The sequence below is a fragment of the Stegodyphus dumicola genome, chromosome 7 (assembly GCF_044657685.1).
Source record: "Stegodyphus dumicola isolate Sdum_Otavi_A_Nest chromosome 7, ASM4465768v1".
NCBI classification, from domain to species: Eukaryota; Metazoa; Arthropoda; class Arachnida; order Araneae; family Eresidae; genus Stegodyphus; species Stegodyphus dumicola.
This window is the reverse complement of record NC_140774.1, coordinates 47,738,557-47,752,863: the sequence shown is the minus strand read 5'-3', so window position 1 is coordinate 47,752,863 and position 14,307 is coordinate 47,738,557. Positions and strand designations below refer to the sequence as shown.

General features: G+C 31.6%; 1 protein-coding gene across 3 annotated transcripts in view; it reads right to left on the bottom strand.

Annotated features, from left to right (window-relative positions):
* Nucleotides 1-10,312, bottom strand: part of DENR (density-regulated protein) — a 60,346-nt gene extending 50,034 nt beyond the window's left edge. Inside the window, exons 1-2 of one of the 3 annotated variants that reach the window (XM_085820161.1) lie at nt 10,168-10,312; nt 8,353-8,476 (exon numbers count right to left, since the gene is read on the bottom strand). In XM_085820161.1, coding sequence (XP_085676287.1) covers nt 8,353-8,458 — 106 coding nt within the window. In that variant the 5' untranslated portion in view covers nt 8,459-8,476; nt 10,168-10,312. The other 2 variants (XM_085820160.1, XM_085820162.1) reach the window with 2 other exon arrangements.
* Between the last annotated feature and the right edge of the window lie 3,995 nt (nt 10,313-14,307).

Below are 14,307 nucleotides of genomic sequence, written 5' to 3'. Positions count from 1 at the left end.
GCCGAATTCTGTCCAACTGGCATGTTAGATCGTCAACATCCCGAGCTGGTTGGAGGGCCCTGCCCATAATGCTTTAAACGTGCTTAATAGGAGAGAGATCCGATGACCTTGCTGGCAAAGGTAATGTTCGGCAAGCACTAAGGCAAGCAGTAGAAACATGCGTAGTGTGGGGGCGGGCATTATCTTGCTGAAATGTAAGCCCAGGGTGGCGTGGCATGAAGGGCAATACAATGGGCCTTAGAACTTTGTTGACGTACCGCTGTGCTGTAAGGTTGCGACGGATGACAACAAAAGGGATCCTACTATGAAATGAAATGGCACCCCAGACCATCACTCCTGGCTGTCGGCTTGTCTGCCGGAAAACAGGTTGGTATCACACCGACTGCCGTCAAGGGCGTCTCCAAATTCACCTTCGATAGTCATCGGGGCTCAGTTCAAAACGGGATTCATCACTGCAGACTTATTCTATTCCAGTTAGCGACATTCCTATGCAAATGACCCCACACTGCAAATGGGCTTGACATTGTACAGAGGTCAATGGTAGTCAGCGCAAGGGGCGCCGTGACCTCAGCCTCCTTTCTGTGAGCCGTCTATAAATGGTCCTTGCGGTCATTGAAGCGCTAGTTGCACGTACAGTCGATGATAATGATGCATCTGGGGCTGTGACGATTGCTCGGTCTTCACATTCCGTCTTTTCTCTAGGCCTACCACATCCTTCTTGATGCTGTGTGTGGGCATGGTTCACCTATTCCTGCCAACATTGTCTAATAGTGGCATCGCTCCTGCTCAAATGTCGAGCTATTTGCCGATAAGACTAACCGGCTTCTTTGAGCCCAACTACATGACCTCTCTCAAATTCTGACATCTGCGCGTATCGTTCGTGCACCTGTATGCGAGGCATAGTTACAGTCCACCAGAGTACACAGAATTAAATTCATGAAGAATTTATGACCTGGAATAGTAATTTCTGCTCTTAAATATCCTACCAGTTGTGCAGATCAGATGCGCTGTAGCGACAACTGTTCATTCATTGGCAGACAAAATGTAAAATTTTGCATTTTCCGTCAAAACCTGTATGCATATCAATTTGTGTCCAATTTGCTTTATATCTTCTCAGTGCACCGTTTTTCTTTTTTCTGTCTAAGAGTGTATGATATCCCTATTCTGAGCTTTCTCAAGCCATGTGGCTCCTCTTTTTTTCCATTACTAACTTTTATGTATTTCTCCTTTTCTTGTCAATTTTTAACTTTCTGATGTGGTGGTAGAAGGTTCCTAACCATAGGTATTCTGAAATTTACTATCCTTGGTTGACAGCCTTTCAAATTATAAAAATACACTGTTTTCTCCATTAGTGACCTATACTAAAGTGACCACACATCCCGATTTTGGCGGAACAGTCCCGCTTTTTGGATGGCTGTCCCGACGATTTTTAAAAATGTCCTGCTTTTCAGAAAACATCTGCATTTCTTATTTTAAATGTACTGTAAAAATATATTACCTATTATTTATTAATTATTATAGTGAATATAATGAGATAAAAAACACATAAAATGCATGCAGAGTAAACTAAATTAGGCGATGTAATGAGTTAAGATTTACTTGGTGGTGTTCGATTATTTTCGTTACGTCTCGTCAAGGAATATGTATTGTAAACGGAGGAACAGCTAGCATTAGCTGAAGGGTTATTTGCTTTCCACACCATAAACGACAATCAAAGTTTCAGATCAAATGACTGTACATTGCAAATGATCAAAACATTGCACGACAAAATATTTGCATGTGCAAGGACAAAAAAAGAAGCAATTATTTATTATGTTTTTTCACCATATTTGTTTTCACAACTGTAGAAAGAATTAGATAAATACACATTTATATCCATATATTATGATGCTTCCAACCACAACGATTTGAAATTATTTCCCAGAATCTCCCAATTTCGCACCTAATCTTCATCATGATTAAGCATTTTTGTTCCATAAAAGTTCTATATAAGCGTAATTCAGCTAGCAGATTGTTGGAAAAAATGTTGAGTAAAAGAAACATTCCTTTACTTTGTGAAAACAAAATGGCATCCAAAACAAAACTAGCAAGTTGCTGTAGCAGGGTTGGTTGCCAAATTTTCGCCAAAAAATCGCCAAGTTACCATAATCCAAAGATTAATTGGCTAAACTTGTATTATCAATATTACTACTTAAAATGTGCCCCTACTTACTTACGTACCTTCAAATTTGCTGTTTAAACATGTATTCTAAAATTTTTTCTGGTTAAAACGTGCTTTCTAACTTGTGTTTTCAACTTTAACAGCTTTTCCATGGCTTGGCGATATTTTTGGTCGCCAAGCCAAAAAATCGCTAATGGGATCCTGTGCTCAAGCTATTCCAAAAAAATTAAGGCTGTACTCTATATGCGCCCTAAGGTTGCCGAATGCGGCGATATGTGTTGTGCACTGTTTTTTGGCGCGATTGCGTGTTCTGTTCCACGATGCTTTTGGGGGCGATGTTGGTTTCTGTGGCAACCCTTTTTACACGGAAACTTGGATTTGCTAGTTGGTTTGTGTAATGATTAAGTGATTTATGATGTGTTGGCAAAATTTTAGTCACGTGCTTGGTACAACTATTTTTTCGGGTGGCTGGAAATTCTACTTAATCAGAAATGCGATTTGGAGTTTTATTTGGTGGTTTATATATTTTTCATGGTACTACAGTCAAAAGTTGTTAATCCGGACTCGTCGGGACTTCGGCGATTCCGGATTATCGATTTTTCCGGATTATAGATCATCAGTTTAAATCTCATCAGATGGCATGCAGAAATTCTAAAATTAAAAATATGAAACCGTAATTTATGAAATAAAAAACAATTATGATCTAAAGGGTATCAAAATTTACACACACACACAAAAAAAGCTTAATATTTAGTTGTTTACCTTATTAAACATTTCTTTCAATGTAAGTTGTTTAAGTTGCTTCGTTTTATGTGATAATACTTTCTCTTTAATTCTATAAACAGACATAATTTCTTGTTCAGTTACAAAGTTCCGCTGTTCAAGTTCCTTTAATTGCTGTGCCGAGAATACCGACTAACTTGTCAATCGGAATTTTTTCGTTTTCACTAACCTCTCTGTCACATTCTCCATGTCTTTATCCATTTTTTGCAGCAATTCCACTTTTTGTTTGTTGGACATCGAAACATACTTTCGTTTTGTAGATCCTTTGGAAGTTCCAGCATAGGAAATTCTATTTGACATAATCGAAAGTTCAAGTTTACTTTTAAAAAATTGCTCTTACAGTCTGCAAAAAATAATAAGCGGGATCCAATTCGAAGATTAAGGAACAACGCAATCATTAACATTAACTGAAATAGATAATTAGATAATTTTAGCTTACACCGTCCGTTATACATTAAACGCGCAAGCGAAAACGTATTCTGCACTTGCGCACACGCATATGCGCAGTAGTCAAGGTCTTACGCGCACGCGTAAAACGCCTGTGCGCATGTGCCAACGCGGCGCATGCGCAGAAAGTTTTTAGCTTTGAGGTCCGGATTATGGGTGTCCGAATTAACGACTTTTGACTGTACTCGTTTTCGAGGGCCGTAAAAAAATCGCCAAACTATTGTTGATGCCAATGCTGCCAAAAATAACTGCGGCAAGAAAGGAAGTATAATAATAAACAACTATCTAAGATTGATGTTTTAATTTAGATGAAAGGTTAATTTCATATAATACTTTATTATTATAATTTATATGAAAAAGGCTAAACATGACTGAATGGAAGCAAAAGAGTAAATAGCTATTTCAGATCATTATTATAATTTATATAGAAACTGTATTATAATTTATATAGAAAATTTATATAGTACTTTGACTGTAAAGTGATTGGCTTGCACTTAAGAAGATGCCCGACATGTCATATACTTCAGCAGCAAGGTTAATTCTGGAGATAAACTCTGGGAGTTAGTCTTGTTAAACGAGATATTGTAGTCATAATGTGCTACGGTTGCTGGTCATTCATTTGAACAATTCTTGGTACTTCTGCAGCAGCTTTGGTTACTGAAGTCTCAATTTTAAAATATAATGACTTTTTGTCCGTGCCCGTAGTTCACATTTTTTTAGCTAGTACAATTTTTCATTTTTAAAATATAGCAGTTTCTCAACGGTTACCCATCTGCACATATGCATTACTTTCCATCTTTGATTTTAAAATATAATAGTTTTTTAGTCAGGCTTGTAGTTTATGTTCCTTCAGATAAAAATTTTTGCTTTAAAACTATAGCACTCTTTCATTGCAAATATTTGCCATGCTTACAATTTTCAATCTACCATCAACTGAAAAGGAAGTTTGAGATTTTTTACAAGAAAAACATATTTCACCAAGAAAAATAATTTGTGAAAATGGGAGTAATACGCAATTAAGTCAGAAGAGAAACCATGTTGTGCTGTAGTATCGGCACCTATGAAAAGAAGAGTCTTCAGCTGAGAATTTGTTCAGTGGATCATAAATATCCTTTCTTAGGCATTGCTGAAAGCAATGAAATCATGAAACAAAAAGCACAGAGATATGGCTTGCCATCACTTGGGAGTTCTATTTAGTAAAATTCATATTCAGGCACCAAGTAGACCCTATTTCTTGTAACCGCATCATTTGCGGTTTTGCAGCTGAGGATGGTGGTTCGGTAAAACCATCGAAACTAGTCCTGTGAAAATTTTGTAAATATAACGCTGATTTTTGTTGTTTGACTTCTGAATTAGTATTTATTCGGCATGTTATTGTGTCTTAATTTGTCTCTATGTGTTAATTTTTGTTAAAAGATTTATTGTTTAATGTTTTTATGTTAAGAAATATGTATTTTTGGTTATTTATTTCTCTCTGTTTGTTATGCATTTTTGGTTATTTGCTCGTCTCTGTGTGTTGAGACAGCGGCGAAATTTTTCTGGTTAACATGATAGTTTTCACTTTGTTTTAGCTTCCTGATTTTCTTTAAGTGAAAATAGATAGTTGTGAACATGGACAAAGTTAAGGCATTGCACAATGCCTAGTTTGTGCAATTTAGATTGATGTGAACAAGGACAAAGTTAAGGCATTGCGCAATGCCTAGTTTGTGCAATTATCTGCTATTTTTTTCCAAGTTAAAATACATCAATGTGTACATGGACAAAGTTAAGGCAGTGTACAATGCCTAGTTTGTGCAATTCTGTTTTTAAGTTAATATAGGTAGATGTGTGCATGGACACCAAGTTTGTATGTCTCTGACTTCTTGTTTTGGTTTAGTGTAGCAGGTGCAAGGTAGCATCATCATGAAATTGGTGCCTGTTTTTTTTTTCGGCACAAAAAAGGCAAATACCTAAATTAAAATAAAGGTTTAAGAAGCTACTGTAAATGTAAGTTAAAATTTTGATTTTTTTTTTAAATCTTACCTACATAAATGCATGTATTTTGCATATAAAAGTGAAGTACATTATTTACTAAAATGAATTTATACTAATATGGTAAGAAAAAGTTTAAATGGTACAGCTTGAGTATAGGACCCCATTGGCAACTTTTGGCTTGGCGCACTTTTTGGACGGTTGTTTTTCTGGTAACCCAGCAAATTCTAGAATATGGCAACCCTGTTGCATTCTCACGTGTTTTAAACTGGAAAGTGTCATTTTCTTCGAAGGAGCAAAATATTGTTGTATTCAACAAATTTCTCGAAGTTGTAAGGGACATAAATTGGGCAGAGTATAGGATTTCTTTGTAAATTTACCATGATTTTGTAAACTTTACTAACTTTCCAGCATTTCTTTTATTTTTAATTTAAACATGTTTTCTGAACTTGTGTTTTCAGTTTTATAACTCAAAACTTGCACTTTCAATATTGCTGCTTAAAATATGCCTCCATCTACTTGTGTATTTTCAAACTTTACTTTTAATTTAAACATGCATTCTTAACTCCTATTTTCATATTTTTAATTTAAACATGTATTCTGAGCTCCTCTTTTCAATTTTACAGCTTGTAATTTGTATTTTCAGTATGACTGGTAAAAATATGCCGTTATTTATTTATTTTCAGTTTCACTGCTTAAATAACAGTCAATAGTCGTTAATCCAGATTTGTTGGGCTTTCGGCGATTTCAGATTATAGATCATCAGTTTAAATCTGGTAAGATGGCATGCAGAAATTATAAAATAAAAAATATGAAACCGTAATTTATGAAATATAGAACAATTATGATCTAAAGGGAATCAAAATTTACAAAAAAAAAAAAAAAAAAAAGCTTAATATTTGTTTACTTTATTAAACATTTCTTTCAGTGTAAGTTGTTTAAGTTGCTTCGTTTTATGTGATAATACTTTCTCTTTAATTCTATAAACAGACATAATTTCTTGTTCAGTTACAAAGTTCAGTTGTTCAAGTCCTATAATTGCTGTGTTGAGAATACCGACTAATTTGTCAATCGAAATTTTTCCATTTTCAATAACCTCTTCACTATCGGAAGCGAATTATAATGACGAAGAATTTGATTTAAATCATATCAAAGACGGAATACATTGAGATGAAATACTACATTTAGTAAGGAATTATAAGCCAAATAAAATAAAAACATCTGCCCTGAAGATAAGGATAGTGCTGACAGATCAACTTTCAATTCATTGCGCGCTGCGGCGTTCCATTTTCCGAAAAATATTTGCGAAAATGATATTTTTGAAGAATTGTCACTAGGAAAAGGATACGTTATTACTGATGAAGGAAGTCTGCAAATGTGGAAGCAGACAAAAATTGCACAGAGTTATTCCTTCATTTTAAACAGAATAGTATTCCTTATGAAAATATTTTGAAAATTGTAGAACACGCGCTCTCCAAACAAATGCAGCAACAGAACGTATTTTTTCTAGTATCAATAAAATATGGACAATTGAAGCCTAAAATATAATTTGACCAATTCATGTGAGAAATTTCACGACATTTTATTAAATGATCCGAATCTATTGCAAAGCATTCACTCGGATAAAAAATATGACCGTAAAAGAAAACCATAATTTTTTTTAATTAAATTTTATATTCATTATGAAATGCATAATATTTAAATTATAGTTTTTTTTACAAATATTTTTATAGTTACCAATAGTTAATAATAAATATATTTTTGTATATTTATAGACAAGTATATGAATGTATATAATAAAATATATGTTTATGAATTATCCGTCCGCTTTCGTAACTAAATGATAATTCTCATTTCATTCCATTTGTCCCACTTTGTCTCAATGAAAATGTGGTCACTTTAACCTAGACAGATTTTAGCATTAGCTTGGCAAAAAATTATTCGCCGTCAAAATTGGTTGATTGGGAAGGGGGATGAAAAGAAAGGCCAAAATTTCTAATGAAAGTAGGCATTTGGTGGAGATGGCAAGTTCTTAAATGCTTGCAAACATAATTAATATATATTATAAAAAAAAGTAAGTGCACAATGTGTGTGCAACTAAAACCCAGGGTACTTTTCTGTTTCGCCGGCGCAAATCTCGCCAAGCAGACTTTATTGGCGACAACATACATTATACACACAAAAAATATTAAAAAATTGTTAGTCCTAAGAATTCTTTTTTTGAAGGCATAAACATTTTAATATCGCTTAAAATTTTATAAAAAGCCAATAAATAAAGACAATAAATTTATAAAAAGACATTAATTTAAGAATTTACTATGCTTTCATGGTTCAACATCCTATTTCGCCGGTTCATATCACGTGACCTCAAGCGATCTCATCTCACGTATACTACTCTATAAAAATATAATGCTCTCAGTAATTATCTACATTAATTTCAAGTTAAATCTTAATTTGGAACACAAGTTTAAATGCAAGAAATACTTCAATTCGTACGAATAGCTTACTCAGAAATTATGTAAAACTGCAGTGCTGTAAATTGTATTATAGTGCTGTAAATTGTAATTGTATTATAGTGCTGCAGTGCTGTATTATGTAAAACTGCAGCGAAGTAATTCGCTAATGCATTCTCATTAGAATTGATGAATTTAACCCTTGACTTTACCTTTTCTATATTTTCGACTTCGGGTAAGCGCTGTGATTGCATCCTAATTGATTTAATTGCCGAAAATGGCCTTAGACATAAACTGAACTATCTGAATGAGGCGTAAAAGGTTACCAGCGAGAATATTCCGTTTGGCATAGGTTGTACCATTATTGGCGACTTTATCGCTTGCGCCAGCAAAATGGAAAAGTACCAAACCCAGAAACAAGTCCCAGCATAGAGTTAGCTGTATTTACCTGAAGGGCATGCTTTTTGAAGATATAAGGGAAGTTTTACCCTCTAGAAAATTCTAGAATAATTCATAGACAAAATTCTCATTACTAACCTCCACAATATGAAACTTCAATGGGATATTTTACTCCAGGAATGGGACCAGAGGGCAAACCTTCTTGAACATCAACATTCGTTGGGGTAGGTAAATCACCAGCCATCTTGTCACTTTTATATATCTAACGATAAAGCAGAAATTAGTTTATAAAAAGAATTGTTGATCGCAAAATGATCAATTATTAAATTTATTACACTGATGAATAATGAAAAGACTCTGTATACACTTTTTTTATGGATAAAATTTTTCAAATTGTCTCTGAAAGCATTATTTTGGTTAGAGTAGATTGACAAGTACCCCTTGTATTATCTTAAAGTTGTTGTTTCATTTATCACCAAGCTGTTGTACATGGATACTGAGTTTGTGCAATAAAAATTGCCACTACACAAAGCCAAAATAACAAGTCAAAGAATTGCACAAACTCGGTATCCATGTACCACCAAAAATCACCAAGGGATACCTGTAAATATACTTTTACCATTATTTTAAATTAAAACTTGGAGAGAAGGAGGAATTCCTGCTTTGAATAAATTAAGGACATGCAATGTAACATTAAAGTAAGAAATATCATAATGTACATAAAAAAATTAATCATTTTTTAAATGTGGCAATAACGTAAGTCAAAAGATGCCATAATATATTTCATAAGATAGAAGAAATTTCATATGATCTACCTACACTTATATTAAAAATCCTGTAAAAAATATCACCTTTTTTATGATGAAATGAGATCTACAGAATAAATTTCAACTTATAATACCATTAATGAAGTTTTATTACCAAAATCCGTCTTTTATATAAAATAATTTTAATGACACAAAAGCTGATTTGAAATATTTTTAAACAATCTTTTTACATAAAGGATGCAAAATACAAAACTACACGGCATTAGGTAAAACATAACACAGTTGTTAATATTTAAAGGGTAATAAAATGAGAACGGTCTTTATAGTACTACTAAGATAAGCCACCGTTATGTAAAAAATATTTTGTAACCATTTAATTTTTTAAATTCACATATTTGAAAAGGCACACACTAAAAGTCAACATTTACAGAAAATATACACATAGATGAGCCTTTTTTTAAATCATGTTACACAGAAATAATTTTATATTCAGTCTAAAAGCATAATAATAACTATGTTCACATAGCACTCCTTAAACAAACTAAAAATTTTATAAAGGCATAAGTTGAAATTAACTGAATTATGATTTGTATATGTAAGTATATGGCAATTACATATATTCAGCGGCATTTTGGTAGTCAAAAAAGTAAAATTCCTTCTCGGGTCGATTCTCAGATAAGAAATAATCATTCAAAGATTTATGGGATAAAAAAATGAAGGTGTGGCATGAGGGATTAGAAAACACCTTAGGAATTAAATAACATATTAAATATAAAAACAGAAAGGTCTCCACCTGCAAATTATAAATAAATTAAAAGTGTATAGGGCAGTCGATATAAATAATTTACGTCTTTTTCAGTAATTTCTTCAATATCAAATGATACCGGCATATTCATAGAATAAGGAGCACAAGCTGAAATACCATGATTTATACCTTTTTAAAAGAGTAAATTTCAAACAATATTAAAAAATAACAATAATTTAATAGATTTAAATTTAATAACATATTTCAAAGGTAATGACAAACTAATATAATTACAGATTATTTATGTATATGCTAATATTTAGAGTGCATATAATTCTTTATTGCAAAGCTAAGTATCAATAAATCCTCGATTTCTCTTAATTTTTTATCACACTGCGTAATTTAATACCACAGCATATTATTTTTACAACTTTGATTCACCTGCCAAAATCAACGCATGCAATTCTGCCCGAAGTATGGTTTTTCACTAGCGTCTACGGAGAGAAGGCAACTTTTGGGATCGTGATCTGATCCTCCCGTGCGCATCTCAATTTGCGCATATGCTGCCGTGCACTTCGTGAAATTTTGTTTATTTACGTGAAGTACTTTGTGGTTTTGAAATTTGCGTCATGTGTTGAGAATGGATGAAATTGTATTACATCTGTATTTGATCTACAGTGAAATACAGTTATATTAATAAATCGGTGTTTGTTAAAAAAATTAATTTATGCTTGGAGATAAAAAAATAAAATTTTTGCTAATGAAAGTTATTAAGTAGTGCACTTTTCATTAAAAAAGTTTATTTCTTTTTATACATTAAACATTAAATTAATTATATACATTAAATAATAATGAAATATTACCTATGATTGTTGTTAATTAAGCATGCCTATCTTCTGTAAATTATTGCTAAAACATGTGCAAATAATGAGGAAATATACGTTATGCTAGTTTATTTCTTAGCAGGTAATCACAGGACCATGATAGAGAGTGTCTATTATTTGTTCCTGAAATTTCTTTATTGCTTATACTAAGCTTATGCGTTAAAGTGTATTAAAAAGCTTATTTACGACACATATGAGCACATTCTGTTGCATCAGCTATGTGATAAGTTGGTGTTACAACTGGCATTTCAACTGTGAATTAAATTATTGACATTTCATCATCTGTACAAGAGCAATGAAGTGCACTGTTTTTCCATATATCCTGACTGTACTGTATTTTAATTATATCATTAAGTCGTGCATGTGAGACAAATGCATTAAATTGTTATTACAATAGTGTGAAAACAAGAAAATTAAAGTCAATTTCTTTGAAAAAACTGTTACTTTTTGGAAAAAATAAATACTTTAGACATTCATATTCATCATGTTATTCTCAATATATTTACAATGTCAAGCTAATAATACCTAAGTATTATTTGTGATAATTTATCATTTTAAAAGAGGTATATTATATGTCAAGGACAAGGTTGACAAAGAAAGTATAAGAATTCTTTCTGTAACTAAACATGATTCACTACTCAGTACTAAAATAAAGAGGTTTATCAATCCATGAATAACATGTTTTTATGTACATCATCTTACTGGATGGTTGCTGCCAATGAATCGACTGTCTGTGTAACAGCTGGAGAACAAGGTGCTCAGAATTATCATTGATGCTCTGTGTTTTGTCTTAAAAAACACACATCAACCTGGATTTTAAAATGAAATTAATAGACATGAAGCTTAAATAGAAGTATCTAATTTTAAAATAACTGTAAGAGCCATAGCTGCAGTTTACTTAATAATTCAGATATTTGTGATTTTATCATTGAGGAGCTTTTCAATGGCTAAGGATTATGTAACATAACAGTATAGTAGTAGACTACAGTTAGTAAATTTGCAACATTTTTATTGCTAGTTCATAGTTGAGATATTAGTAAAGACCATTTCAGGTTGAATGTTAGCTATAACATTCTACCTGAACTGCCTACAGTACTTCGATCTTGCATGTATTTTCACTTACTGTCTCCAGAGGCAGTATTTTTTGTTTTTACATCCAGAGCTCTTTGATAGTGTTTTTTCCACACATGACAGTTCAACACAAATCGAAAACGGGGGACACTTCTACATAAAAGAAACATTCAATTGTTGGATGGATAATAGTACTTTGTACAGTTTGGTGGCATTTATGTAAAAATTATGTGTTGGTTATTTTTCAATAACTTGCAACAGTGATTTTGATTATAAATTTGTTTTAGGAAATTCTAAGCTACTGGATAACAAAAATATAGATTTTAGCAAAATGTTCATGTTATGCGTAAAGAATGAGAAATACCTTAAGATATATAAAATTATTAAAAATGATATATAATTATAAAGATATATAATTATAAAATGATAAGATATATAATTATAAAATGTCAAAATTTCGGAAAAATATAACACTCTTTAAACCTCAGTTTCCTTACATCTAAATAGTATTAAGTGTGAAAATTTGTATAATTTATATATTTTTAATTACTTGTATAATGTATGCATTTGTGAATTCAGATCAATTAGTTGTTTTAACTGTTTTAAAAAATGAAGCAATATTATGCAGAGTAAGCAAATCAAGATTGTGATCCGATGACAATGAGATTAATGTTTAAATGTGAAATGGAAAGTTGTTATTTATTATATTATCAGAGAATTATTAAACTGGGCATAATCGCCAAGGAAGGTATTGAATGCTATGCGAAAATATGTTTACTAAAAAATTTGAATTTCATAATGAATGTATCCAAACACATGTTTTGAGTCAAAAGTTTGAAACTTGATGGCTGAGTGTAAATATAAAATTATGGATGTTTAAATACTTTGTAATTAGGCACATACGTCAGGTTAATCTTTTTAAATAAGGTAAGGAATGCAAGAGCTATATGCCTAAAGGAAAATATGCCTTCATGGAGGAATTTCAAGGCAAAACTGAAGTTTGAGTGCATATTAAAAAATAATACATCTAATTTTCATTCAATTTATACATATTTCATATGTAAAAAATTCTGATATATGCTACATTACTGTTAATTACTTTACTTGAAAAATATAGTAAATACACAGAAATTTAAGATTTGCACATTTCGAAAAATATTAAATATATGAGTATACATTATCCTTGTAAAAAGCATAAAATACATAAATATTTATTAAATTATTATAAATGTATTTGGAAATGAAGGATTTATTCTTTCATAAACTCCTGTTAACTTCAGTGATTCCGGATTAGGGGTTTTTCCAGATTATAGATCATAAATTTAAATCTGGTAAGATGGCATGCAGAAATTATACAATTAAAAATATGAAACCATAATTTCTGTGTTGACGCATGCACAGAAAGTTTGTAGCTTTGAGGTCTGGATTATAGATCATTCCGGATTATGGACGTCCAGATTAAAGACTTTTGACTGTAAGTATCAAAAGAATTCTTTCCTTACATTTTGTAATAAATCAGTTACAAGTTTTAAACAATATTAAAAATAGACTTTTTTAATCCATTTCAAAAATACTCATAGAAAGTTAAGTACATGGAAATCAGTAGCAATATTTAACGTATTTTACTATGGAAATAACAGCTGCTCTAATTTGAAATTAACCGAACTGAGCATTAATTATAAAGTAACTCTGATTTTTAAAGGATGCCTCAGAAGCTAAAAAATCATTCTGCATTTGAGAAGGTATTTCAGGAAGAAGCTCTGTAAAAAAGAAAGAAATAATGCATAATTTTGATTTTAGTATTATAATAAACTTTGATCTTAATTTTTGTAATCATTAACCAAATAAAATCAAATTAACTTAAAATTTCTTTGTAATGTAATTAACAAGAACTTGTGAAAATATTTCATTCAAATTAAACTTTTCTGGGAAAGTATAGCATTTAATTCCGCTCAGAATAAAACATTGTTTTAAAATATTTTCTTTTTACATACTTATGACTTTGAAGTATTACGGAAAAAGAAAATATATATATTTATATGCATATTTACGATGTAATTACAAAATGTTTACCGCCGATTATGTTAAAACCTATTGATCTTAATGGATAGTCACTGAATAGTTTGGTTTCCACGAGAGGTGCACTACTGCTTCAGGGCAGTACACGAGGAAAACCAGTTAAGACCTCTCCTCTTATTTCTACCTCCATTATTTAAATTGAGGATTTTGGATCTTTAGAGAGTGTTTCTGGCATCTGTGTTGGATGGTCAGATTCTTCCAGCTCTAGTATAATTAAAAGTATCAGCTTTGTGTTCTCATGCCACCGATACTTTAATCTGATGTGCCAGTAAATTAGTGGCTAGCTTAATAATTAACTATGTAGTCTTAGACTACTGATCAACATTTTTCATTTATTTGATTGTTCGCATTTATTTGCATCGCCACTAGCCGTGGTTATGCTCTAAGTTCAGGCCATGCTCTGTTTTGTTAAAAGTTCAGTTTAAATAAAAAGGTTGTTTTAAAATCTTTCATAAAGCTTTGTCATAATATCTCAAGTGATGATTATATTAGGGTTATAAGACTAAAATTCCATTATTAGACCAAGAATAACCTTATAACTTAATGG